The sequence below is a fragment of the Rhinolophus sinicus genome, linkage group LG05, assembly GCF_036562045.2.
Source record: "Rhinolophus sinicus isolate RSC01 linkage group LG05, ASM3656204v1, whole genome shotgun sequence".
Classification (NCBI taxonomy): Eukaryota; Metazoa; Chordata; class Mammalia; order Chiroptera; family Rhinolophidae; genus Rhinolophus; species Rhinolophus sinicus.
This window is the reverse complement of record NC_133755.1, coordinates 108,714,341-108,741,286: the sequence shown is the minus strand read 5'-3', so window position 1 is coordinate 108,741,286 and position 26,946 is coordinate 108,714,341. Positions and strand designations below refer to the sequence as shown.

At 36.9% G+C, this 26,946-nt stretch overlaps 1 protein-coding gene across 1 annotated transcript in view; it reads left to right on the top strand.

Moving 5' to 3' along the window:
- The first annotated feature begins 1,354 nt into the window (after nucleotides 1-1,354).
- The window catches only part of LMBRD1 (LMBR1 domain containing 1), a 91,341-nt gene continuing 65,749 nt past the window's right edge, over nucleotides 1,355-26,946 (top strand). Inside the window, exons 1-3 of the mRNA XM_019749339.2 lie at nucleotides 1,355-1,633; nucleotides 7,261-7,437; nucleotides 14,031-14,091. Of these exons, the coding sequence (XP_019604898.1) occupies nucleotides 1,559-1,633; nucleotides 7,261-7,437; nucleotides 14,031-14,091 (313 nt within the window). The 5' untranslated portion in view covers nucleotides 1,355-1,558. The remainder of the gene's footprint in view (nucleotides 1,634-7,260; nucleotides 7,438-14,030; nucleotides 14,092-26,946) is intronic.

Here is a 26,946-nt window from a genome sequence, read left to right as displayed (position 1 = left end):
GGAGAATTTGAAATATGCTCCTTGCAATTGAGAAATAGACAGGATTGGTGCCCAACTCAGGCCTGGAAGAACTACAGCAGAATGGGAAGGGCAAGCTGACTCCTTTTGGGAAGAAGGGTTGATTGCTTTGATGGTAGAACAAGGAGAGTGCAGATATATTGAGCTTGGCCTGTGCTCCCAAGGTTGTTGGTGCAAGGTATGACGATCACTTCCTATAGAGGGAATTTGGGTTGTGTGGGGGAACAGGAAAACTGAACTGGGGATGTCTTAGACCTCTCCTGCAAGCCAAGTGGGCCTCTAGGGGAGGATCAGAAGACCTTGGCAGGAAGAGGCAGACGTGTACCACAGTATGCCCTGCAGCTGGTGAAGGAATTCTAAAATGACCTGGAACAGATGTCTCTATTCACTTTATGGCAGCTATAGGAGAGAGGTTACAGAAAAGTGACTACTCTGCAAAAGAACCAGGTTCAAACATTTGCAGGTCCAAAGAGCATGAAGCCAACCTATAATGGTACCAATTCATATTAAAACTGTCTTTTCTATTTGTTTCTTGCCTCCTTATTTTGTCCTAGCAGGGAGACCACTTCATTTCTTCCCTACTGGAAAAGTCCAGCCTTAAATAGGTCCTAGGTATATACTTATCACCAAATAATACATTGTAAAGAGATGGTGGCATTCACTCATAAAGTTGTGTTTTGATTACATTATAAATTACATTCAGTTCAGTGGTTAAATATGTATCCACACTCCAATGGACCCACCCAGGCAAGCCATCCCAGAAACGATTTCCCTTTGCTTCACTGTGGACCTATGGCAGTATCTGTTTTGTTCACTTTGGAACATTACAGGAATCTGCGATTTCATTATATATTTTTATAAACTCAAATACCTTTGGGGTATAAAGTCATCGTGGACATTCAGACATGTATAGATCTAAACAGAAAGGTCATAACATCACGTCACGTGATAACGCAGTGTCCAGCTGAGCAGTTTCTAAGGCCGAGCTCCAACGCCAGCAAATTAGAAAGTCACTTGGGCAGCTGTGAACTTTTTCTTCTGCAACCCGGTGAGGAGTTCTGCATATCACACTGCCCATTCAGACTTGGACACTAGGGGCACACTTCTTTTCTGGGAGGAAGTGGAAACCCCTAAAGTTGGCATGGCTCTCCATATACACCTGGTCCAGCCCCCGTGGCGATCTACGGCTTTTCCAGTCCATCAGCTTAGGCCGAATCAAATAGCATTTCCAAGAGGCTGTGTTGCTTTGAGACAACACACTCGCTTAGACCAAGGCATCATCTCTCTAGCTGTCAGCGGGGTGACGTCACGGCGTTCCCGGCGCGCGCCAGCCCTGCGCGTTCCTGGCCGACCCACCCCTCGCCCAGGCCGTCGCCAGGGGACGCTCGTGGGCTGGGTTTCCTTGGCGACCACTTGCTCCGCCCATTTCGTCCTCTTAACCTTTAGGGTGAGCGGGCGCCGCGGCCCTAGCACTCTCTCCCCTTTCCCCCTCCCCTTTCCCCACCCCCTCGGCTCCAGGCCGCCCGGGCCGGAAGCGAAGATGGCGGCGGTGGATGCTGGCGCCGCTTCCGCGGAGCTGGTGATCGGCTGGTGCATTTTCGGCCTCTTACTACTGGTAGGGGAGGCGCTTGGAGTTTACCCAATGTTTAGACCGGTGGGAGAGAGGGAGGCGCCTGCCCTGCAGCTGGCCTCTCCGGGCCGGGGAGACCCTGCGCGCCCCGCCCCGCCCCGCTTTTAGCTCGGACTAGGGGTCTCCTCGGCGCCGGAAAGGGGGCGGCGCTGGGGGGCGGGTGGAGGAGACACTGATTTCCGGCCGCCTTTGCAGTCTTTTGCCTGATGACGTTTAACATCGCAGGTTTCCTTTCTCGAAACTCACCTTCATCCCTGACTCCATCCCTGGGGCGGGTGGAGTTTGGGGACGGAGGAGACCCTCGGGGTTGAGAGAAGGGTGTAATGTCCTCTGGGACCTTGTCAGAGGAGCGCACGGTGGTGGGGCAGCAGCGCCTGATCTTTGCAAGTTCAGTGGGTGCTGGTGTAGTTGACTGGGAAGGGAGCCACTGTGCTTCTCCCAACGCTGCCTGTCCGCTCCCTCCCCCCCAGCCCTTACCCTTAGGGTGGTTGTCTCCAACCCTCTCTCTGCCCTTTGTGTGATTCTGTCTTGATAACGTGAGTTCGTTCCGACTTAGAAGTTTCATATTCCTCCCCAGTCTTGACAGATGTGGAACCCAGTGTAGGGCCAGCTGCAGCCCTCTTTACTGCGGGTATCAAGGCATGTGTACCAGCATCTATACATAGGTGCCTTCTTTCCCAGCCTTCTTGTTTCTGCTTACCCAGTGAGCAAAGGGCCCAGATGGCCTAGTTTTTACTTCCCTACCTTACGTTAAAACTCTTGGGTGTGTTTTTTTGTGTGTGTTTTTTGGCAGGGCGGTCAATTTGTGTCTCGTCATACCCTTCCCTATTTCCACTCTTTTCTCATTGTCTTCATTCGGTCCTGTTGTTGCTTCATTTCCCAAATTATTTTGACCACTTTGTATTACAAAAACAAAAATCAAACCAAAAAAAAACCTTTAACTTTAGTTCTGGAATTCAAGACTTGTTTAATTTTACTTACTAGATGCCACTACGTGTCTGCAACCTATGTAGTATGTTTTGCTAGTAAATGTTACAGTAGAAACTCTACCAAGAAAATAAAATGTGAAAACTTAAGAAAAGGCTTTTCTTGCTATAATACCTTCACTTTCCCAGAAAATAATACTGCCTTTACATGGGAACATGCTTTACTCCTGTTGAGGGAGAAAATGGAAACCCTAAAGGTTGGCTGTGGTCTCCAAAGCCCCATCCAGCCCTGTACTTGGAGAGTTCATTGGCTTTTTCCAGACTTATCAGATTCATTTGGTTTAGAAGAGAACAAGCAAGCATGTAACCACTATCAAAGTCTAGTGGGACTGTCTGGGCAGTTGTCAATTAATAAATATTTCAGGTATAGCAGTTGTGCTGTAAATAATAGGAAAATGCAAACAAAACAAAATGGGGCCTTTAAGAGTATCTGAATATAGGTGGGCAACCAAACATTGAAACAGGCATTTTAAGTCTGAAAATCAAAGTATGATTTTATAAGGAAATAGGACTTCAGAGAATAGAGAACAATATTGGAAGAAAGTGGAATTGAGGTAGACTTTGGAAAGATGAAGAAGGAAGGGAAGGCATTTGAGTTGGTGGGGTTACAGAAGGAAAAAAAAATGAAATGAGAGGGGAATTAAGAAGTTTGAAACTGAATGTTGGAATAGGAAAAAACTAGTAATAAGGGCCATTGTTTAATTTTCTGCAAATCTCTTTAATTCCTGACTTACTAGCACAGATCTGGATTCTCATGTCTGCTGCATTCAGTCTTTTGAGATATGTTATTTTGATTAAAGTATATGAAGAAAATCCAGTTTTAGTGATATGTAATGGGAAACAGAGGGGTGTTATAGATAATTGTGGATGTTGTTCTTTAATACTACACCAAAACTCAATAAATAGAAGCTTCTTAAAGGTTAGTTGCAATATGGAATCTGAAATTCTATCAATTAACTTTTCATTTTGTTTCATTAAGATCCATGTTGTACTTTTAATGGATCTTTTCACCGTGCATGGTTTTATAACAGGCATTTGGTCATTTAGAAAATATTGCTTCACTGAGTTATGCAAATCTTCCAAATACGGATATATTTCATTACATGATATCACAATTCCACATTCATTAATATCACCACTGACCTTATCAGAAGAAATCTCAGAAATAAGTTTTGAGAAACTGTCAAGCTCATAGTTTTGGATATGTTTTCCAGAATTCTAATTTTTTCATTACAAAGCTTGAATTTTATCATTGGCAACAAATACTCAGTTGTTTTCCTTGAAGTGATAGGTTCCCTTTGTTAATTGCGACAAAATCTGCCAAATGTCTAAGTCTGAATAACCATAGTGAGTTGTGCTTTCAAGTAACAGTGATGTTCCTTGCAAACACTACCTCGTTTGGTTTCCAGCTCAAGTATTGAGGTACTGCCTTTCCTGGAGATGACCATCACACCTTGATTTGCAGCAGAACTTAAATGCATACTTCATATTTCCCTCCACAGAGTGTTAAAAAGACTCAACGGTTGAAGTTTATTAAAGTTAGTTTTTATTGCTTCATCAAGCACAGTCTTAAGTTAAATTGTATTTTTAAAATTTTTTTTCTTCCGTGAGTGTGTGATGGTGAAGAATACAATAACTACTGGCACAGTTTGGTGCCATTGTCTTGATTCATGCTTAATTTGCCAGCAGTTTTACCAATGCAGATACCAGCGTAGTGAAAAAGACGAACGACATTTTAGTATTATGAGAATAATTTTCAAATTGCAAACCTTCACGAAGTGTTTTGGGACTGCCAGGGGTCTGGGGACTTCATACTTTGAGAACAGCTGCCAGTCACCTACAAAGAATCAGAACACTAAGATTAATGACTTTTGTGATCTTGGGCAAACAGAATGGACTTCAGTTTCTTCTGCCACACAAGGAATCCTTAGATCTGGTTACTCCAAGCATATAAATGTAAACCTAGTGGTCTGTCTTCCCCTCCCACCTCCCAAGGTACTCAATAATTTGGCTTGCACCACCTTTCAAATTGCATTTCCTATTACTATACAAAATAGTCTCCATTTCTGTAAAGCAAGTTTACTCTTGTCACTCAAAAGTGAGTGTATCACCTGGGAACTTGTTAGAAATACAAATGGTAAGAGTCCACACCTACTGAATGAAAATCTGCGGTTTAACAAGATTCCAGGCAGTATGTGTGCTTATTAGTTTAACAAACATTTATCTATTCTCATTCCTACCTCTGCCCCAGAGGTTCTCAACCTTTACTGCTCATTAAAAGCACCTTGGGAGTTTTTAAAAATCCTAAAGCCCAGACCAGTTAAATCAGAATCTCTTGAGAGGGCTTAGGGCCTGCTCTTACCCTTTCCTTGTAATTGTTAGCAAATTATATATTATTCCCTTTCACGAACTGCTCTAAGATGTTATTTTGTATGACATTTAATAACAATTGTTGCTATTTGTTAACAAGTTAGAATGGCCAGGCACTGTGCTAAACTCTTTATTTACATCTCATTTAATTCTTTTAACCCACTGTGAAAGAAGTATTCTTATTCCTATTCTATAGAGGAGGACTTTGGTTTATTTTATAACATAGTGACTACTGATAGATTTAACCCACATAAACCAAAAGCTCTTTGTGGTTCTCAGTTTAAAACTAAAGGGATCCTGAGACCAAAAAATTTAGGAATCTGGCTTAACCATTTTGCCGGTGTTTCTCTTTCCTTGTCATGTCTCTCTGCTGTTGGCAGACAAACTCCGTCCTCTGCAGTAATATCTATCACTTTGAATTTTGTAAAAGTGAAGATCCTGAAATCTAACAAAAAATTTATTGAATACTTTGTATCAGGTACCACAAAGAATAGAAAGATAAGGCTCGGTTTTCAATGACTTTAAAATAACTTGAGGGGTGTTTTAAACATGTGTGAATGTAGTTAAAAACCACTCATTAAAATATTAATATAAATAGCATTTTATGAAAAATAATTTTCCAAAAACAAAAACTACTAAATAGTTAAGACAGAATTTGAGCCTAGGTTTGTTTTTCTTTCCCTCCAACATCCAGCTTCCAAAGTCTATATTCTCATTTTATTTTTTCCTGCTGTTCTGACACCAATTGAAATGTTATTAATATGAAGGAATTTACATGCAACAACTTGGATGGATTTCACGTGCATTATGCTAAGTGAAAGAAGCCAGGCTTAAAAGATGACATACTATATGTAGTACTTTATGACATTCTAGAAAATGCTAAGAGCTGTAGGAACAGATATAACAGACAGTGGTTGTCAAGGGATGGAGAATGAAGAGGGGTTGACGACAAACGGGATTTTGCTGTGGTGATGGAAGTGTTCTTATATCTTGATTGTGGTGGGGGAATTTGGAAGCTGTGAAACTAGTTAGGTGGTGGTGTTGGTTCAGTTCAGGCTCCAGAAGTAGGATACCCAGAAAGGAAGTGACAGTTAAATCTGACGAAAAGAGTGAAAGGACAAAAGAATGCTTTTGTTCCAGAGCTTTTACAAAGTTTACTTATTAATAAAACAAGACTTCTTAAGTTTGGCTCAGACTGGACTCCTCAGGCATTTAGAGCGCTCATGCCTGGAGGAGCCTCACTCTCTGATTTAACTGATTTGTGGGGAAGGCATAAGGGTATTTAGAAACTGCCCAGGTGATTCTAACACACAGCCAAGGTTGCAAATCACTGAGTTAGTCTTTCTACAATCCCCTATTGTTGGGTAGAGCAGAGGTTCTCAAAATGTGATCCTTGGACCAGCAGCAACCTTAACCTGGGCAATTGTTCTAAATGCAGATTTTCTGGCTCCATTCCAGACTTCTTGAATCTGAAACTCTGGGACTGGGGCCCAGCAGTCTGTGCTTTAATACGTGTCCCTGGTGATTCTGATGTTACCTCAAGTTAAAGAATCTCCAGACTGAAGTCCTATACTGTGTGTTAATCACTAGAAAGGAATTGGTAACTTTTAAGAGTACCAGGTGGATTAGAGATGTCAACTTTAATACCTGAGTGTACTTTTTCACGGGAAAGTTCCTTGCAATGTACATGTATCCATTTTTAGAGTTCACTTTTCTTTGTTTAATGCCCTTTAAAATTTGAATGATAGTATAATGTGTCAATTGCATAGTGATTATTGGAATCTAGCTGAATGGTACTCTTGAACTGTCATAATGGGGCAGAAGTTAAGTTCAGTTCACGTTGTAGTCTATGATGCTTAAGTAGTAAGCTTAGGATAGAACATCTAGTTATGTCTCCTTTAGGGTGGAGAGCTCTAAAGGGGAAAAGTATTCAAAGCTTGTTATAACTGACATTTTGTGAAACCATTAATGGTTGCACCGTGTTTGGTGAGGATATATGTAACAACTTTGTTAAGAATAACTTTTACTTGTTTTTGTGTCCTTGCATCTAAGTGAGGTTGTACTGCATTTATGAAGTAGGCTTTGAAATTATCGATCTTGAACAAGTTTATAAGGGGTAGTGGACCTACTGTACACATCTAAAAGAACCTTTACTTGACACAGAGTTTCCCATTGGAAATTTTCAAACACATGCTAAAATCAGTTTTAGAGAATACATAGGGCAATAACAAAACATTTCTTTTTGTTCTATTTCAGGCTATTTTGGCATTCTGCTGGATATATGTTCGTAAATACCAAAGTCAGCGGGAAAGTGAAGTTGTCTCCACTATAACAGCAATTTTTTCTCTGGCAATTGCACTTATCACATCAGCACTTCTACCAGTGGATATATTTTTGGTTTCTTACATGAAAAATCAAAATGGTACTTTTAAGGTAACTGTTATCATACTATCTGATGTTATTCCTTTAAAATTCTTGGTAATTAAGTGTTTAAGCAATCCAGCATATATTGTGTTTTATTGTTGTCTCAGGGAATAAATGAGAATGGAAATGCAGCATAGGGACTGAGAATGTGACAACTAACATGAAGAGTAGAAACAGACTGTAACTGACATAAGACGATTAATTTGACAACCCACCAAATGTGAAGAATGCCTTTTGTTAATCTGAAAATTATATTAAGTAATTGTAGGTTTTATTTTTGTGCCTCTCATAGCTTGAGATTTATTTGACTTGACTTGCATTAATGCACGAAATAAATAATTTAGAAGGGCTTTTGTTAGTGGCAGATCAGAATCTTAATCTGTATTTCATATTGAGTCTTTGAGTCAGTATGATACAGTGAAAAGACCACTAGACTGGGAATTACAAGGCCTGAGTTGTAGTCTGGCTCTTTCCCCTAATACTTTGGTAGCTTTCTTTTTGATATTTAAGACACCCTGTGTTTCCCTTTCTCTTTGATTTTTTTTTGGGGGGGCGGAACGTGGGGCTAGTGAAATTCAAAAGAGTAGTCATTTGAAGCTGGCCTATACTATACTAATGCTCAAAAATAGAACTGGAAAGATTTTTGAAGAACTTTTTCCCAATGAACTATAGAACGTTATTTTCTCCAAAAAGTTATTGATGAATTCACTTGAGGTACTTAATGAAAGACAAATACAAGTATTTAAGAATTAGTTTTTCAGACTTTATGCCACAATTATAAATGTAACCATGTTAGAGTAAAAAGTATGCCACGGTGTCTTTAATGTGTCTCACCTTTAGAATAAATGTACAAATTGATGTCGTTTTCCATGATGAATTATGTTGTATCCTAATTTTTACAATGCGTATTTCTTAATCCTAAATGAGTGTATGTATTTTCTAACTTTCTCCATTCACCATGTATATTGAAGCTTCCAGACTGACTAAGGACTTGCTTATAAGGTATAATTATTTGAAAACTCCATATATCAATGATGGCTAATGTTTGGCTGAGGGACTGAGGGTGCCCAGGCTTTCCTGTCAGCAGGCAGTCAACAGTGTTTTCTCCATTTTGTCTTAGTTATCTTCCTAGCCATCTCTGCCTTCTTTTGGCAGCATTATGTTGTAATGTTGTTTGAACTGTTTCCTTTGACTGTCTTTCAACCTATGGCACTATGTATATATTTTTTCCATACAAAGACAATTTCTTTGTTTCTAGTTCTTTTTTGTGTACTAAATAATTAATTTTATAGGAAAAAAAACAACTTTAAAGAATAGCTAGAAGTATTCTATCACAATGTCTTGTATAGTTGGTCAGTAACTTAGTGATATATATAGTGATATATATACAGTGTACTAATCAGAGAAAATCAAATTGTCACCTGAACAAATATTCTTTATTTTATACAATGTGTAAAATTAAAATAAAATTAGTAGTTAAGATATGGCATCAAAATATTTAATGTTTTGATTGCTAAAATGTTCATATCTTTTTTACCCCCAACAATGATGAATCTCTTTATGGCCTGTTACTAGACGTCAGCATTGAACTTTGTGCTACTGGTTCAGTTGTACTCTCAAATGGTGATAATTGTATCTTAGAACTTTGTATTTTTCATTGCACCTTAAAAATATATTCATTTGCTTAATATTTATTAAGCTCGTAATATGTATCTGACAAATGTAGGTGCTGGAGATAATCTATTAAAACAAATGAGGCTGCTGTTCTCATGGAGCTTCCATTCTGTAAAACCAGAACAACAGTAAACAACAAAACAAGCTAACTTCACAGTGATAAATTCTATGAGGAAATAGATTGATGTAAGAGTGTAATTAGTTGTGGGTAATTTAGATAGGAGGATTGGAAGGCCAGATTGCTGAGGTTACTTGAGACCTGAATGAGGAGGAGCCAGTGGGTGAAGAGTGGGAGGGAGAGCCTTTAGGGAGAAAGGAGCAGCAGATAGAGAGGCACAGGGATGAGTTTGGCCTATTGGCTGTGGGGCCGTGTTTGGCCTTGTGCTTTGATACTAGCTGAGATCAAGAGGAAGGTGGGGACCAGATTGTTTATGACTATTAAGTCATGTTAATGAGTTTACATTTTCTTCTAACTGCAATGTGAAGTTAATGAAGGTAAAACAGAAAGGTGAATTGGATTAGAGTCATGCTAGTAGAGAACAATGAGTACAAAATTGGTATGTATTTTAGAGATAGAGTTGCTTGTATTTGCTGATGGATTAGATGTGGGACTGCGAAGGGAAAACAAAATTGGAGCATTGATGTACCCCTTAGACAAATAGCCTAGAAGAATAATAGAGCATATGTATGCACATGGGCGGGTGAGAGAATGTAGAAGCAAGAGCTGTATTTTGGATAAGTTCCCTTCTAAGTGCCTATTGTATATATTCAAGTGGAGGTGTCAAGTGGGGAGTTGAAGCTTCAGGGTTGGGGTGAAGTATTTGGAAGTCCTCAGCATATGGATGGTATGTAGAGCTATGGGCTGACTAGTAGCTTGGGAGACTGAGTAGTCGGAGAAGGGTTGGCAATGGAGCAGGATTAGGGTGCTCCATCATGTAGAGGCCAGTGAAGGGGCCTCTCCTGAGAGGTAGGAAGAAAAACAGAAGAGGGAGGCTTATGAAAATCTGGAGAAGAATGTGTTTCAGGAAGAGAGAATGATAGCTTTTTCCAATGATGTTGAGAGGTGTAGTGAGAGAGGTAGGAAAGTGAGTATCGGCTTTGGTTGGTGGTAACCGAAGACCATGGAGAGTAATTTCAGTGGGGGCAGTGCGGTGGGTCAGGTTGGAGTGGGTTAAATGTTAACAGTGAGGTGAGGAAGTAGTGATAGGGAATGCTGACAGTTTTTCAGTGAGAGTTCTCTTCCAGGTGCAGGAGTTGCTTTTATTTGTGGTGGTTGTTTGTGGATCCCTTTGTTGTTTAATGGAAATTACTGGAGTTTGTGTACTTAAGCATTCCTTAGAGTCAGAGGAATTTTTGAGAGGGGAGAGAGGTTATTATTGCAGGTTCAATGTCCTTGAGAAGGCTAAGGGATTTGGGGGGTGGGGGAGTCTCACAGGGAAAGGGTTGGCTGTAAATAGTGTGGGCACTTAGCAGAAGGAAGAACTAACATTTGAATACAGATGGAATCTAGACTCTAGATTTTAGATTAGTAAATTGAGTGAGCTCATCTTTTGGCTTCAAATTATTTTAGATACCTTTAAGTCAGTGTTTTTCAACCATTGACATTTTGTGCTAGATAATCCTTTGTTGTGGGGGACTGTCCTGTGCAGTGTAGATGTTTAGCAGACCCTTGTCTCTACCCACTAGACGCTAGTAGCATCCTGATCTCCCTCGCACCCCGTGTCTCCAGACATTGCCAAATGTCCCATGGGGGACAAAATCACCCCCGAGTAAGAACACTGGTCTAAGACAGGTTATCAGGTAAAATTGAAGATAGTCAACAGTAGTTTTGGGTTGGGCTGGGTGTTTCAAAAAGTCATCTTGACGAATGGGGAAGAGAATTTTATTTTGTGACTAATGACATCTTTGTTCTATGGAATTTATATCCTTTTCCTTTCTTCTGAAATGTTCTCTAATATCCTCCATTTAGTATTAGTTCTTGATTGTCTCGCATGCCTTTGGGTCTTAAATGATTGAAGTTCCTTTTGGTCTCTACTGTGGGAGGCAGTAGTTTATAAAATATATCAAGGGCATAGTGGTTCTCAAAATGTAGAAGACAGAAGGTTTCATAAACCTCTTTTGACAGTATATCAGATACTTTGGAGGCAAGACAGTGTATAAAAGCCAAATACACTAATAGTACTTGAGTGATGTTGTATATTTTATACATATTTTTAGGTTTAAAATAGTAACAGTAATACTCTCTTATTGCCACAAGATTTATTTAAACAGAAGAACCCTGCAGAGTAAAACATACCAAATTTCAGTGAATCTTTGGCTTTAAGTTACCTTCAGACTTTCTATATTTAAGTTTTTTTTTCCCCTGAGGTTGGGGTCTTGTTCAAAGTTTAACTTTTAACAGATTCTCAATGGGTACAATAATAAATACCTCATGGAGTTGTCTTGGAAATTGGTAAGGAGCTTGCATAGGGATCGATGTAATTATCCTATTTCAAAAAATGTTCAAGTTTCAAAAATATTTTTAAATTTCTGTTAGATGTATAAACAATCACTAAAGAAATACAGCTTTTAGGAGCTGAAGCTTTGATCATGTACGTATTCATTTGGGTACTTGAGTCATCCATGAAAAAATTTCTAATCATTGCATAGAATTCTCCGCAGTGTTTTTCCATTCCCATGTGGTACTATTAATATTTACACTTTCTTTCCATTTTTCTGTATACATATGGGTGTTTCTTCCAGTACATATTTTAGATAAAGACTGCATGTATTAAAACTATTGGTTTCAACTTGTTCTGTTTCCCCCTACTCAAAAGTGCTTCATGTATATCCATCTATGCCAGTTTATATAGATTTCACTGTTTTTAATGTCTGTATGGTATACATGTTATGAATTTCACTGTTTCTTTCCAGGCATTTAGATTGTCTTCAGTTTTTTCTTCCGTTGTGGTTATTTTATTTTTAAAAAATATTTTAAACAATGTTACCCTGAATAGTTTTGGGTGTAGGGATTTTGGGTAAAAAAATCAATAAACATTACTTGGTGTAGGTTGGAATCTATGGGGATAAGGATCAGTAAGTACACAAGCTCTTATATGTTTGACATTCTGCAAAGAGGTGAGCTTTTCAGCAGAGGTACCTCTACCTCCTTTTGTTCTCTCTTCTTACAGCGCAAGCAGAAGAGTGGCCTTGCAGGTAGATAAACACTGTGGACCTGGGTGCCAAGTAGTGTGAGCTCAGATACAAGCTGTTCATGGGCACAGGACCCCCCCAGTTGCTGAACACCTGGAAATTTTGGGTCCCGGGGTCCCATGAGTATGTGACTGTGATGGGTGCAGCTCCTCCTTCTGTTTGGGCTGCTTGTTGCTAGGGTAGATTCCATCCCAGAAGGTCTAGGTCATAGACTCTCTTTCTTACTGTCACTGTGTAGTAGATGGCTTTTCCTCCACATTTGCCACTACTGGATATTATTCATAGTTAAATTTTTGTCACTTAAGTAAATGAAAGTTTACTATAGTAATAGATTTTTATGTTTTCTTAATAAAGTTTAGTAATTGAGTAAATTCCTCATTGTTGGTCTTATTCAGAAAATTTCCTAGCCCTTGCTTGTGTTTTTCAGATGATTTTCAGAATCAGCATGTCAAAATATCCCCTAGTATATTGGATTTTTTGGGGCAATGTTATAGTTTTTATAGACTAATTAGGAGGGATTTGGTATTTACAATCTTTTTACATGGGAACATGTGACTTTCTATTTATTTTGATCTTTTTTGTAGTCCATAATTGCTAGTTTTCTTTATATTGTTAACATAAATTTTTATTTAGCTTATTAAGTTTTTTATAGTCTTAATTGCTACTGGAAAAATCCTATCTTTTATTATGCGTTGTGTGTCATGGTTTTGTATTGGTAGTGCTAAATGTGTATTTTCTACATTTTTTGTTCTTTCAGGTGTTTATCAGTAAAAAAAAAATTTAATTATTTTAGAATTAAATATTGATACCCTTCCTTAAGAGTGCTTGTAGTGGGTTGTTGATACTGACTTGAGCTCTTAAAATATATAGAAAAAAATTGACCTAGATACCGATTTGAGTCTTGCTACTTAATAGCAGTGACCAAGTCACTTAGACTCTCCAGGTTTAATTTTTTATATACATAAAATTGAAGATATTCAGAAGACTTGCCATTATACCTCAATTCTGATTCATTAATGTACGGATTTTTTTTTTATTTGAAAAGATTAATTTGAATGAATTTTCTAAGTTAAATAGCTCAATTTAAACTAATTTGAAGAACACTGTGTGAAATGAATTAAAAGGAACTTACATGATTGTTCTTTTAGGTATTTTTTAAAAAATATGTATTGTGCTCAAATATCTTCTTTCTAGAATACAAATCATTATTTGTTACTCTGCATAAAAAGTCATAGCTGTTTTCCAGTGCCCTTAGGAGAAAGTCCAAAATACTTAGCATGTCCCCCAAACCTATGTCCTTCCCCTCCCTCACTCCCCTGCTTTCTCTTACCTTCCCCAAAAGTTCTAGTGATCTGTTCAGTGTTTTGCAATTTTTCAAACTCTCCATGTATGTTCCTTTCTTCCCTCCTTCCTACTATTTTTTTTCGCTTTTTTCCTGAGAACAACCTGTCTTCCTTTAGGTTTCATGTTTACAGTTGTTTTGGGAAGCAATCCCTGATCTCAAATCTGAGTTAGGTGCCTCCTGTTTATACGCGTTTCCCCACAATTATGTTATCATCTTATCTCAGCATTTGCCTGTTGAATTTTGTGTGTTTACTTGTCTGTCACTTCCTGAAGGCATAGACCTGGTTGAGTTGATGAATTTATAAGTGATATTCAGTCATATTAACACTTAATTATAATCGTTAAACAAATTAATGTTTTACTAATTTTCTATTGTTTGCTTTTTGTTCTAGGACTGGGCTAATGCTAATGTCAGCAGACAGATTGAGGACACTGTATTATATGGTTACTATAGTAAGTATCTTTCAGTTTCATTTCCTATCTGGGCTGCTAATCAAAATGTGGAATAAAGCTACATCAAAATTTTTAATTTTGATATCTCATTTGAGATTACTGTTCAACATCAGAAATAAGTAACATAGCATTCATTCTCATAATCCTGAAATTTCTTTTACCTACTTTGCTTCATTTAGGTTCACTTGTAGCACTTCTTTGTAGAGTCAATCAAGTTACTTTAAATCTCAGGTCTCTTCCTTTGTTATCCTTACCAATTTCCCATTTGTACTCTTGATTCAAAAAAAAAATCTCAGATTCCTAGAAATTTTTTCTGAGTTTTGACATGTAGAATGTTCCCTCTGGGGAGTATGTAACATCAAGTTTACTGTACTTTATAGTTAGTTTAATTCAGGGGATTATGGTTGATTGGTCCTTCACTCCTTCCCTTCCTTTTCCTTCCCTAATGTTGGATTATAAAAGCTTTATAATAACCACCGAAATGTTTCCAAAATTTTTTCTTTGAATAAACATAAGACTTGAGTTTTTATTAAAATGTGTTAGGAAATGGCTGTCATTCCCACCCCCCACCCCCCAACCCCACCCCCGCATTAAATCAAGATGTTGAATGAGATTTTAGGACACTAAATTGAAAAGTGAAAAAGCGCCTGCAGAAATTTCTATTGATGGGATAATTCTTAAAGGGTTTTATTGGATTTTTTTGGCTCTAAACCTTTGCCTTTTCTCTTGATCTAAAATCTGTGGGACCCATGAAATTCTATCCCTTTGGTGTAGGTTTTAGAAATGTTTTTATGGTATTTTAATACAGGATGTTTGTTTCTGATGAATAAATTAAATATATATTATAAAATTTAAATTTGACCAGTTAGGTTAAAACTTTTGAAATAGTGCTGTATTAAGTAGAATGTTGTGCTTTCAATATAAATTTATTGGAAGGATATAAATCATGTCTTCAAAAACAATTTTGGGGTAAGGGGCTTGTCTCCTATGTGACATTAAAGTGTATTTATGCTGTAGGACATGTGACAAGATAAGTCAAATTTTACGTTAGTGCAGTCCAGGTCCATAGAGCATATCTTATTATTGAACCTAGAGGCTAGTGGATTAATCTATTATAACCAAGGTTACAAAGACTTCTAAGCTGGAATGTTAATTCATGCAGCCTTTTCAATTGGTTTCCTGAAGAGAATTAACCCTACAGGAAATGATTTTAGTGAGTCTCTTTCTCAATTGTTCCAGGATAGTGTGTCCCCAGTATTGTTTTAAATGCATGGGAGCTGAGTTAATCATTATAAACAGTAGATGACTTAGGGATTTCGGGTTTGATTCCCTGTAGAACTTTGGTTGTAGTAGGAGATATAACACCTTGTGATGGGATAGTTCAGACATTGAGCTAGGGAAGAAATTTGCATAAGCCAAATTATGAATAGATTTCTTGATGACCATGGAACCAAAGCAAGAAGATTTAATTTGATAATATTGATGGTTGTTATAAAATTGGTCGTATTTATTTTCGCCATTGCTAATAGGCTTTTGACTTTGACTCAGATGGTGGCCTACAGCTAGGAGCCTGCAAGGATTGTTTAGCTTCTAAGACAGCCACTATTGTGAAGCTCAGCTGTTTCTCCAGCAATGCTAGTTACTATCTGACTACTTATTAGACGTTTTCTCCTGGATCCTGAGGACTACACAAAATTCAAACAATGTAAAATCCGGTTTTAATCCATCCCCTCTGTGAGATGCTATGGTTCATCTAATCTCTCCTAATACACCAACACATTGGCATTGTCTAACCTTGCCAGGCACTGTGCAAGACTCTCAGATTGAACATTTTGTTTAATTTTCATTAGTGTCAGTTTTTGGATGTATTTTCTTACATTTTGCAGATGAGGATATTGATACTTAAGAGATGTTAAAGATCACCTCATTAACAAGTGACATAGTCCAACTTGGATGTTATTTCCTAAGCTGGAGCTGCTTGCCGTTTAATGAGCTGCCTTTTGATAAATAATTCTGAGGATGTTATCTATGGGGATGCTTAGCAGCGCTGAACCCCAAGGCCGCTTCAGAAATCATCTGGGAACCTTTAATACTAATACTAGATTACATCCTGAGAGCTTCTGATTTCCTTTGGCATCCTGTTAATATCACCACTGTTCTCATCAGGAAAATGTTGTATATTGGAAAGATGTAAGGCTCTAAATTTGGTGGATTCAAGTTTTCCAAAAATTCTAATTTTTTCTTGAAAGTTCAAGTTTTATCAGTGGCAAAAAATACTCACTTTCTTTGAAGGCTCACTTTATTCATTTTTGAGAAAGTCTGCCTAACACTCAAGTCCGGGAACCATTGCTAGTCTCTCAGTTGTTTTTTCAAGTAAAAATGGAGTTCTTTGGGGGCAAAAGTGACTAGTATAGCTCACAACTGAAATAGCAGAAATGCTTCTCAGAAATATGCTTTATATGTACTTTCCTTCACACAAAATATTAAAACCCTGAATCAAACTGCCCCCGTTGGTGAGTGCATGGTGGTGAAGAATACAATAACTGCTAGTGGAAGGGCAAACAATGTCTTAATATTAGTATGAAAATAATTTTCATGTCGTGGATATGCTGAAAGGGTCTCTGTTAATCCTAAGTTCTGGAAGCTACATTTTTGAGAACCTTATGTTTCAATAATGAAATTTTGGGTGCTGTTTTCTGGAAAGTTCTCAGAAATTAGGCAGATGGCTGCTTGTACCCACTGGATACGTGCCAGCTGTTGATTGCTTAACAGTCCTCAGTTATCTGAAGCTGCCTGCAAAGGAGATAGTTTCCTGGAACTTGCTGAATGAAGGAAGAGAGGGTAAAGTTGTTTATTTCTGTCCCTTTTTCCTATACTCATGGGGACACTGTTCTCAGAAGGAGACTCCCTCATTTGAGGATATTGTTCCCACTCCCGAAACATTAAGGACTCATTCCTTTTTTCCTTTTGAATATTTGTATTTATTTCTTCATCTGTGTCTTCAAACTTCTCTGATATTTTCTTGTAAAAAACTGCTTTTGTCTGACTTTCATTTTCAGTTCTGTTTTAATCTCATGTTTGAGCCTCTTATGCTAGCTCTTGTCTTTTATATATGTTTAACCTTTTATCTGAATTCTATTTTCGTTTCAAAATTATTTTTGCCTTAATTCTTCCCTTTTATTTATTGTAATTTATTATAAGTGTTTACTTCAGTCTAATGTTTTTTCTAACCATTCTCAACATTTTTAGTTTTAGTTCTTTGGTCATCTACTTTTCTTTAATTTATTTTAAGTGAATTTTTCTTTTACCTAATATTTTTTCCTAACTTCTTATTTTGACTTTTCTTGAATGCAGGGGTTGTAGAAATGGGGACAGCCCAAACCATAAGCAGAAATTATTTAAGGCTGTTGCATTCAGCCCTCTGCAGTTGTCCTGTCACCTTCTCCGGGACACTCTTTCTCCTCTTGACATCAGTTTTCAGGCTGCTATTTTTTTGTGTAGATATAAATTGAATCATATAGTATGTATGGTTTTCTGTTTGGCTTCTTTAGTATTGTTGCAGGTAACAGTACAATGTTGATTCTCATTGCTGTATAATATTCCATTGTACTAACATAGCATAGTTTGTTTATCCATTCTAATATTGATGATCAGTTGGGTTGTTCAGTTTTTCGCAATTTCAAATACTGCTGCTATGAGGATCTTGTACATGTACAGTAAAAAAAAAAAGAAAAAGCTTTACTGCATTGTTTTCCATTGTATGGATGCTCTTATTCAAACAATCTCAGATTATTATGTGTTTAATAATTTTTACTTTTTTCTATGAAGGAATTCTAGAGTGAAAATAGAAGTGTGTCAAAGTATGTGCAAATTTATTTTTATGCTGGCCTTTTAGAGCACCTAAAAGAGTCTTTAGGAAGTTTCTCCTCACTCCCTATTGGCTAATTGCTGAAAAAGTATACCTGAAGTCTTTACTTTGTATTTTGAACTTAAAGTTTACAACCTTCTAGTGTCTAATTTGAGAAGAGTACCATTGGACCTTGAAGTCACTTATCTTTTCTATGATTTCTCCACCTGTGAAATGGCAATAGAGTAGTCGTACCTACTTCACCGTATTAAGAGTGCGAGACGTGGTTAGTGCTAAATAGGTGTTATCAGCTATTTTAATTTCAAATCAGCTAAGAGAGCATGTGAAATAAACCTCAGTGCAATGATATGGGAAAATTAATATTGAAAGAATTGACCTCACATCTCATTAGATTTACAGCTTTTGACGCCATTGTCTTGAAAACGTCTCTAATATATTTCATTGCTTTCCCAGACAAGATAGAAAGATAGGGGCTAATTTTGGGGTTGTTTTTTGATTTGGGTCTGAAAAGTTGTTTTTGATGAGATAACAGTTATATCCTATCTCCTGCTTTCCCTTTTTAAAAGAATGTGCTTAATCACAGGGGAGTTTTCCAAGTGGTTTCTGTTTAGGTTTGCTCCAGAGAGTCTCTAGATAATGACTCCTTGAGATTTAGAGGCCTAAGAATTTGTTTCCAAGAGGAAATATTAAAACAAGTGCTTTCTTGGACTTATAGCTAGTGTGACTTATACATTCTGTCTCCAAACAAATGACTAATTTGTCAAATAAATGTAAATTAATTTGTCAAATTAATATCCTTAGCACTCCAGGAGAGAAAGAGAGACACAGGTTCTTTATTTTCCTTTTTACGTTACTCGTTGTGTTTTTTGAGTACCTTTGCTGGTTCTTTCTCTTCTGCCTGGACTCTTTAATGTGTACGTGCCCCAGGCTTCAACCTTTACACCTATTCTCTGTCTCAGTTAGTCCCTTGGTGATCTTATACTGTTGCTTGATTCTAAATACCATCTTTATGCCAAACTCGTGGATTCAAATCTTTGTGCAGAGCTCTCTTGAGCATGATATTCCTGTGGCCAATTGTCGATGACAATTTCTACCAAGAAGTTAAATACATCTGCAATTTAACATTTCAACAACTGACCCACATTCTGTTATACTGCATACATTTCTTTGTTTCAGTAAATAGCAACTAGAAGGATAGAGTTGCTGAGGCCAAAAACCTTAGAGTGATCCTTGAGTCTATTTTTTCACATTTTGTATCAAATATGGCAGAACATTTCCTTGTTTGATTTTTCACAATTTATCCAGACTCTGACCACTTCTCACTGCTGTCCTGTTCAGTTTCTCTCAGTTCTGGTGGCTGGAAAGTCTAAGAGCAAGGTGCTGATAGATCTGGTGCCTGGTGAGGACCTGTTTCCTGTTTGGAGATGGCTGCCTTCTTGTTCTGTTTTTACATGGCAGAGATCAAAGAGAGAGAAAACAAGCTCTCTCATGTCTCTTCTTATAAATATTACTTCCGTGTTGTTAAAATTGAATGATCTGAGGGTGTGATTTTATACATGGCCAAGTAAGAAGGTTGCTAGATCCTCTTCCCCAAAAGCATAAGAAAATTCACAAAGAACAACTTAGTGTTTTAGAAATCAACCAAAGGTATACAACAGCCTGAGAAGTATTTATATGTGAAAACTGGTAAGGACAGTGATAGTTTGTAGTATTTTAGACTAGGTCTATTACCTCCCTCCTTACCCCTACCTCTCCAGCTTGGTTATGTTTTGACCTAAATAAAAATTAAAATGCCAATGTCTCAAAATTTCTGAGATGCTGCTAAAGTAGTGCTTAGAGGATAATTTTTGGCTTTAAATTCCCCCATTAGAAAAGTTTCAAGTGCCTAAACTTCTATATCAGGGAAATAGAAAAAGCAAAGCAAAATGAATTCTAAGGAAGCAGAAGAAAGACAGTAATGGTTAGAGCAGAAATCAATGAAATAGAAAACAGGAAAACAATAGAGAAAAAAAACATTTTAAAGAAAAGTAGGTTCTCTGAAAAATAATAAAGTTGGTTAATTCTTTAGCTTGATGGAAAGGGAAAGGAATAAGGGAGAGAGAGAGGGCAGGGACAAAGATAAGGGAGAAGAGGGGAGAGGAAGGAGGGCAGAAAGGAGAGGGAGGAGAGAGATGGAGAAGGAGGAGAAAGGGAGAGAGAGAAAAGAGAAGGAAGAGATGGGGGAAAGAGGCAGGGCAAGGGGCGAGAGGGGAGAATGGGAACAGGGAGTGAGAGAGGGAAGATACAAGTTATCAAAATAAGGAATGAAAGGGGGACATTACTGCGAACTTTACAGAAATTAAAAGAATTATAAAGGAATATTATGAAGAATTTTATACCAGCTAATCAGACAGTTAGATGAAGTGGGCAAATTCCTAGAAAGATATAAATTACCAACAGTTACTCATGAAAAAATAGCCCTATAGCGAGTAAAAAAATTGAATTAGTTATTTAACATATTCTCACAAAGAAAACCCCATATCCAGATTTTTTTCACTGATGAATTTTATCATATATTTAAAAAAATTATACCAATCCTTTACAAGCCCTTTACATATACAAATCCTTTACAAATAGAGGGGGAGACACTTTCCAATCCCTTCTGGAGGCCATTATTACTTAGATCCCAAAGTCAAACAAAGATATTACAAGAAAAGGAGACTATGGGCTAATATTCCTCATGAATATAGATACAAAATCTGTAACAAAATCTTAGGAAACTAAATTCAGCATTACATATTATGTGCCATGCCACTACAAAGTGAGATTCGTCCTAAGCATGCAAGGTTGGTTTAATATCCAAATATCAATTCATGTAACATACCATATTCATAAAATAAAGGACAAAAACCACATGATCATTTCAAAAGACATGAGAAAACCATCTATTTTTACAAAATCCAGTATCCATTGCTAATAGAAACTCGGCTAACTAGTTACAGAAGGAAAATTCCTCAGTCTGAGAAAGATCATCTCTGAGTAACCTACCACTAATAGTGGTGACAGACTGCACACTTTTTCTCTAAGATTAAGAACAAGGCAAGAATGTCTTGTTCAAAATTGCTGTTGAACATTGTAAGGGGGATTCTAACTAGTGTAAAAATCAAAAGGAAGAATGGGAGGGAGGGAGGAAGGAAGGCATCAGGCAGGCATTCAAACTGGAGAGGAAGAATTAATACTTATTTTCTCAGCTGACATGTGATCCCATTTGTAGAAAATCTCAAGGAATTATATAAAGACAAATAGAACCAATAAGCAAGTTTAGCCGGGTCACAGGATACAAGATTAATATGAAAACTAGAAACTGACAGTGCAAATGAAATGAATAAAATGATTCCACTCACAAAGCATCAAAAGGAAAAAAAAAAAACCCTGAGAATACAGTTAATGAAAGAAATGTAAGACACTGAAAACTACAAGTAATTGTTGTTAGAAATTAAAGAATATCAAAATAAATAAATAAAGCGATATTTCATGTTAATAAATTAGATGACATAATATTGTAAAAGTGGCAATTATGGCTGTGTTCCTTCAAATTGACCCACAGCCTTTTTATTTATTTTTTTTAAAGAAATTGACAAGCAGACCCTAAAATTTATGTAGAAATGCAAAGGATCTAGAGTAGCCAAAAACAATTTTGTAAAAGAATAACAGAATTACATCCTGAATTTTAAAATGTACTATAAAACACAACAAACAAGGCATTGTAATATTGCAGATGGATATAAGTATATAGAGCCATAGAATTCAGAGACTAAAAGCAGACCCTTACATTAAATGGTCAGTTGATTTTCAACAGCTGTAGCCCTTCAATTCATTTTAAAAAAAATACACAAAAATTAACTTAAAATCAATTATAGACCTAAACTAAAACTTTGAGAAGTCAAAAGACATAACTTCATGCTGTTCACATGGACACAGTTCTTGAATGCGATACCAACAGCTTTGTGCATGAGAAACCTGGTGAATTCTATTTTATAAAAATGAAAAACCTTGCCTTTAAAAACCACAATTTAAATAATGAAGATAAACCACAGACAATTTAATTACACAAACAACTTAAAAAAATGGGCAAAATATTTGAATAGACATTTCACCGATAAAAATATATAAATTGCTTATAAGCACATGAAAAGGGGTTCAACATTGTTAATCATTAGGGAAATGCAAATGAAATCCCCAATGAGATACTACTGCACATCCAGAAGACTGGTTGTGTTTTAGCTCATGCTGCTACAACACTATACCATACACTGGGTGACTTAAGCAACAAACACTTGTTTCTCACAGTTCTGGAGACTGGGAGGTACAACCGTGTTTCCCCGAAAATAAGACCTAGCCAGACAAAGAGCTCTAATGCATCTTTTGGAGCAAAAATTAATATAAGACCCGGTCTTATTTTACTGTAATAGAAGACCGGGTATAATATATAATATAATGTAATATAAATGCTATAATATAAATGATATATAAATAATAATATTATATATGTAATATATAATATAATAAATACCAGGTCTTATATTAATTTTTACTCCAAAAGACACATTAGAGCTGATTGTCCGGCTAAGTCTTATTTAAAGGGAAACATGGTAGGATCTTCTGAATTTTGATTTAGCCGTATACATGACCCTTAGAATGATGTTGTTTGTTGAATTAAATACATATTATCAGGGGAGATAATCGTGAGATTTGTTTGTTTTCAAAATTCAACTGATATGTCACATGGGTAGATTATTCTTTAATTTTGCATTCCTCAGAAGATCCTAGATTGGTCTTGGTGCCTTTTTTGGTTTGGTTTTAAATCTGATGGAGTTTATTTGCTGTCTTGTTTAGGATTCTTTTAAAAATTGATTCATAGGTGAGACTGGTCTGTAATTTTCCTTCATCTTTTTCTTGTCAGGTTGGAGTATCAAAGCTCTGCTAGCTTCATACAGTGAATTGAGAATTACTTTCTCTTAGAGAATGCTGTGGACCAGAGGGCACTATATGGTTCTCTTTCTCCCATACTCTGTACGTGTTACTGATAACTTAGTGAGTATGGCAGTTTGTACTATTATTCCTAGTGAACTACTCACAAACCTTTTGCTTCTTACCTTGCAACTGAGCTCTGGTGGTTTAGAATTCTTTAATAGCCATATGGGAGTACTTCCAGCAAGGGTGAAACAGTAGTTTCACTGAATTAGGAGGTGAGATTTCTACTTGACCATTTTTGTCTCCTTACCTCATTGAATGAGCAGGGCAATACTAGTTATCAGATCAGTTGGAGTGATTCATGCTGATTATTAAGAGAAGTAGGGTTGCTGCTGCACAGTGAAGACAAGTATATCTTGAAACCAGAGGATTCTGTGGCACTTCTGTGGAACATGCTACCATGTTCAATGGCAAAAGTTAGCTGAGATCTATTATACTTACCCTCACAGGCAGGCTCACCAAGGGCTCAGGATAGCTCAGGAGTGAATATGTGGGCTACTCCATTTCTTGTACCACATTCTGTTTCAGGAATTACACCTGGCTGCTATTAACAGGTTGGAAATACATTGCTTAACTAGTGCAGTGGTTTTTCAGTGTCACTTCAAATAAGTTTGGAGATGGGCTCTCTGGGATTGCTGTGGCAGCGTCATGGCATCATGAGGGTCCTATGCTTGTTTCTTCTCTGCCTGCTACCCTTAGTACATGACTTCCATCTGAAGGTTACCACAGAATCCAAAATGGTGGCTGGGGTTTAAGGTGTCCCACATTCATTTCAGGCAGGAAGCAGGTGGAAAAGGGAAAGACAAAAAGGGGAATGCCAGCTGAAAGGAAAATGGGTACTGGATATGTTTCTAGCAGTCTTACCCCAGATTTCTTAAGCTGAGCAAATGGGATAATTGTAGAAGGCTTTTATTAGAGTTTCCAAAATATCTTTATACGTTGACCATCTAAAACAAAAAGCTGTGTAATGATTAATTGTACTATCACAATATGGACTAAATTACTCTTCGTCTTAGTGTTTTCATTGGTAGCTAGGAGGAATAAAGAATGTCTAAAAATTCGAAAGCCTAATTTATCCAAATTAATTTTCATGGGAGTTATAGTTTAATGACAAACAGTTTTTAAAAGATAGGTTGGTTGCTTTGTGTAATTTAAAAAAAAAAAAAATCACAAGAGTTGTCATGCAATCTTTGCCACAGATTTTGTCCATGGCCTTTTTGTCCATGGCTCTCTGTTAACTTGTTTATGCTAGTTCTTTGTAAGTTATTTTAAAAGAGAACTTGTTTTATGAGTTTAATTTTTGCCAATTTCTGTGGACTTGAGGTTTTAAAATATTTTCTTTATATGTTTTCTTTGATGTTAGTGGGACTGTTAAACCAATAGTCTGTTTATCTTTTACTTGCTACTAGCAATCTTTCAACAAAACATTTACAAGTAAAAGCTTACTTTATAAAGAAGTCAAGATATGAGAGTGTCGTCACTGTTGGAGTTAAGAGTAATTTTCCTTTGAAAATAGCTATTAGTTTAAAGTAGAACATGAAAAGAAGCAATTTCTCTGTTTCATGATAGTGGTAGCAGCGATTTTAGTTTTCATTTACAGATCTATAAGCCCAACTTGACATTAGAATTGATCTGAAACACATAAAAATGTTAATTTAATTCTGTCTTTACAGTTTAACATTTATGAGTTAAAGGAAGAAATCTATATGAAGGACACTGAGAAAGAACAGTGTAGTAAGTAACACTGAACCAGGAGCTTAGAACGTGGTGTCAAGAAACAAAGATTGAGAGCAGTTGTTCTACACCTATTTTGGGTCACAGACTGCTGAGGGGATAATATAGTCAGTCTCTCCATAATAGTGTGCCTTCTCCACCTCTTTCCTCTAGGTGTTGATTTCTAAAAACTGTCTTTTTTCGGATATGGCAAACAGCAACATATGAGAGTCGAGAGTTTTGCTTATCGTACATCCTCATGTCTCTGTATCGTCAGCAGCGGCCCCAGCCACTCTTTTGACTTGTGTCATAATAGTTTTGCTAGTTTTAGAACTTCCTTAAATACAATCATAAAAAATGTATTCTGGTGTCTAAGCTTGTTTTATTTTGCATAAGGTCTGTAAGACTCATTCTTATCTCATGTATCTGTAAATTCTCTTTTTATTGCTGTATAATAGGCTTTTGTATGAATGTAACACTCAGTTTGCTTATCCATTCATCTGTTGATGGACATTTGGATCATTTCCAGTGTTTGTCACTGTGAATAATATTGCTGTGCACATTCTTGTGAAAGTGTTAATGCAGCTTACCCAATGTTCAACTCTCACATATCTTCAGGAGGGCCTGCTTGTATGGCTGACCCTTGACCAACTCCTGGGAACCCAGCCATTGGGATGTTCCTTGTGTTAGTAATTGATAAGGTGGTTTTATACAAGTGAATACGAACCATGTGTAGAAGCTTGCTTAGATTGTGCAAAACATGATCTATGGTGAATACTTGCTTTGTTTGTTGGCAAGGTCTGTAGTTTTGGTAATCCTAGCTTGTCACTTGGGCATATGTGCCTGTATTGCAGTCCCCAATAAAAGCCCTGGACCCTGCATCTCAGGCAGGCTTCTCTGGGCAGAAACACTTTGCATCTGTTGTTGTAATTCAGTGCTAGAGGAATAGAATTGTTGGGTCCTATGGTAGGTGTATGTTGAACTTGGTAAGAAACTACTAAACAGTTTTCTACAGTGTCGTGCCGTTTTATAGTCGCTCCAGCAAAGTGTGGGAATGTCAGTTGTTCTACATTCTTGTCAACATTTGGTATTATCAGTTTAATTTTAGCCATTCTAAAGGGTCTGCAGTATCTCATTGTGGGTTTAGTTTGCATCTTCCTGATGACTAATGACACTGAGCAGCTTTTAAAATGTGCTTATTGGCCGTTTTGTTTATATTATGGTGAAATATCTGTTGGTCTTTTGTCCATTAAAAGAAAGGTTATTTGTATTTTATTGAGTTATAGGAATTATTTTATCTTATTTTGCTAATTGAATATGATGGTAACTTACATAATTATAAGATCATCTATCACTCTAGTCCAGGAATACTAGGAATGTTTATGAAAAATTAGGCTCTTTGGCTATACAGAAGGTGCCAAAAAATATACATACACATTTTAAGAAAGGAAAAAACTGTATTAAAAGTGTAATACTCAATATATACTGATATGAAAAGACGAATACAAGTCATGTGTATACATTTTTTTGGCACCCCTGGTGTAAAGGCCAAGGCAACCAGGTAGTAGACACAAGCGACGTACTGAGGCTGAACCCAAACCTTACTGCATCTGTTCATTTAGCAGTTTTTGGCATGTGGCTATCAGCCCACTGAACTTCGTTATACTAATTCAGGGTTTTTCCTGTTCTATAGAAATTATTTGATTATTTAAATCATAATAATGTTATGGTATTTACGGCTGATTTATAGTCCTGTCCCTTTTATGTTTAATTTTTCAAAGCTTTTAGAATATGTACTTATTTGTTTACTTTTTTTAATATGTTTATTTCCCCTGGCTCTTAGGTTTGTAATAGACATGTTAGTACTAAATACTCCCTGGTTTGTAGTAGAAACACAATACTCATTACGTAATGATTTACTGTCTTTATTAGTTTCTCATAACATTTAAAGACTGCATAAATTTCACTAAATATCTGTAGTGCCAAAATTTAGTATGCTGACAGTCATTTTGTAATTGCTCAGTATAAATTAACTCTGACCTTTCTGTTGGTTATTTAGGGCTCTTTTTATGCTGAGATTTTTTAGCTATGTTGGATTTAGTGGGGGCCGTATCATAAGTGGCCTCCAGATAAATGAGGTAGTGCTATGAAGTATTAAGATCATGTTTAAAAATTCTATAACTCAGACAGTCATTCCTTCCAATATAATAAGTCATAGAGGTTTTATTGTACATTATTAACAAATGCTTTACAAAGGAGTG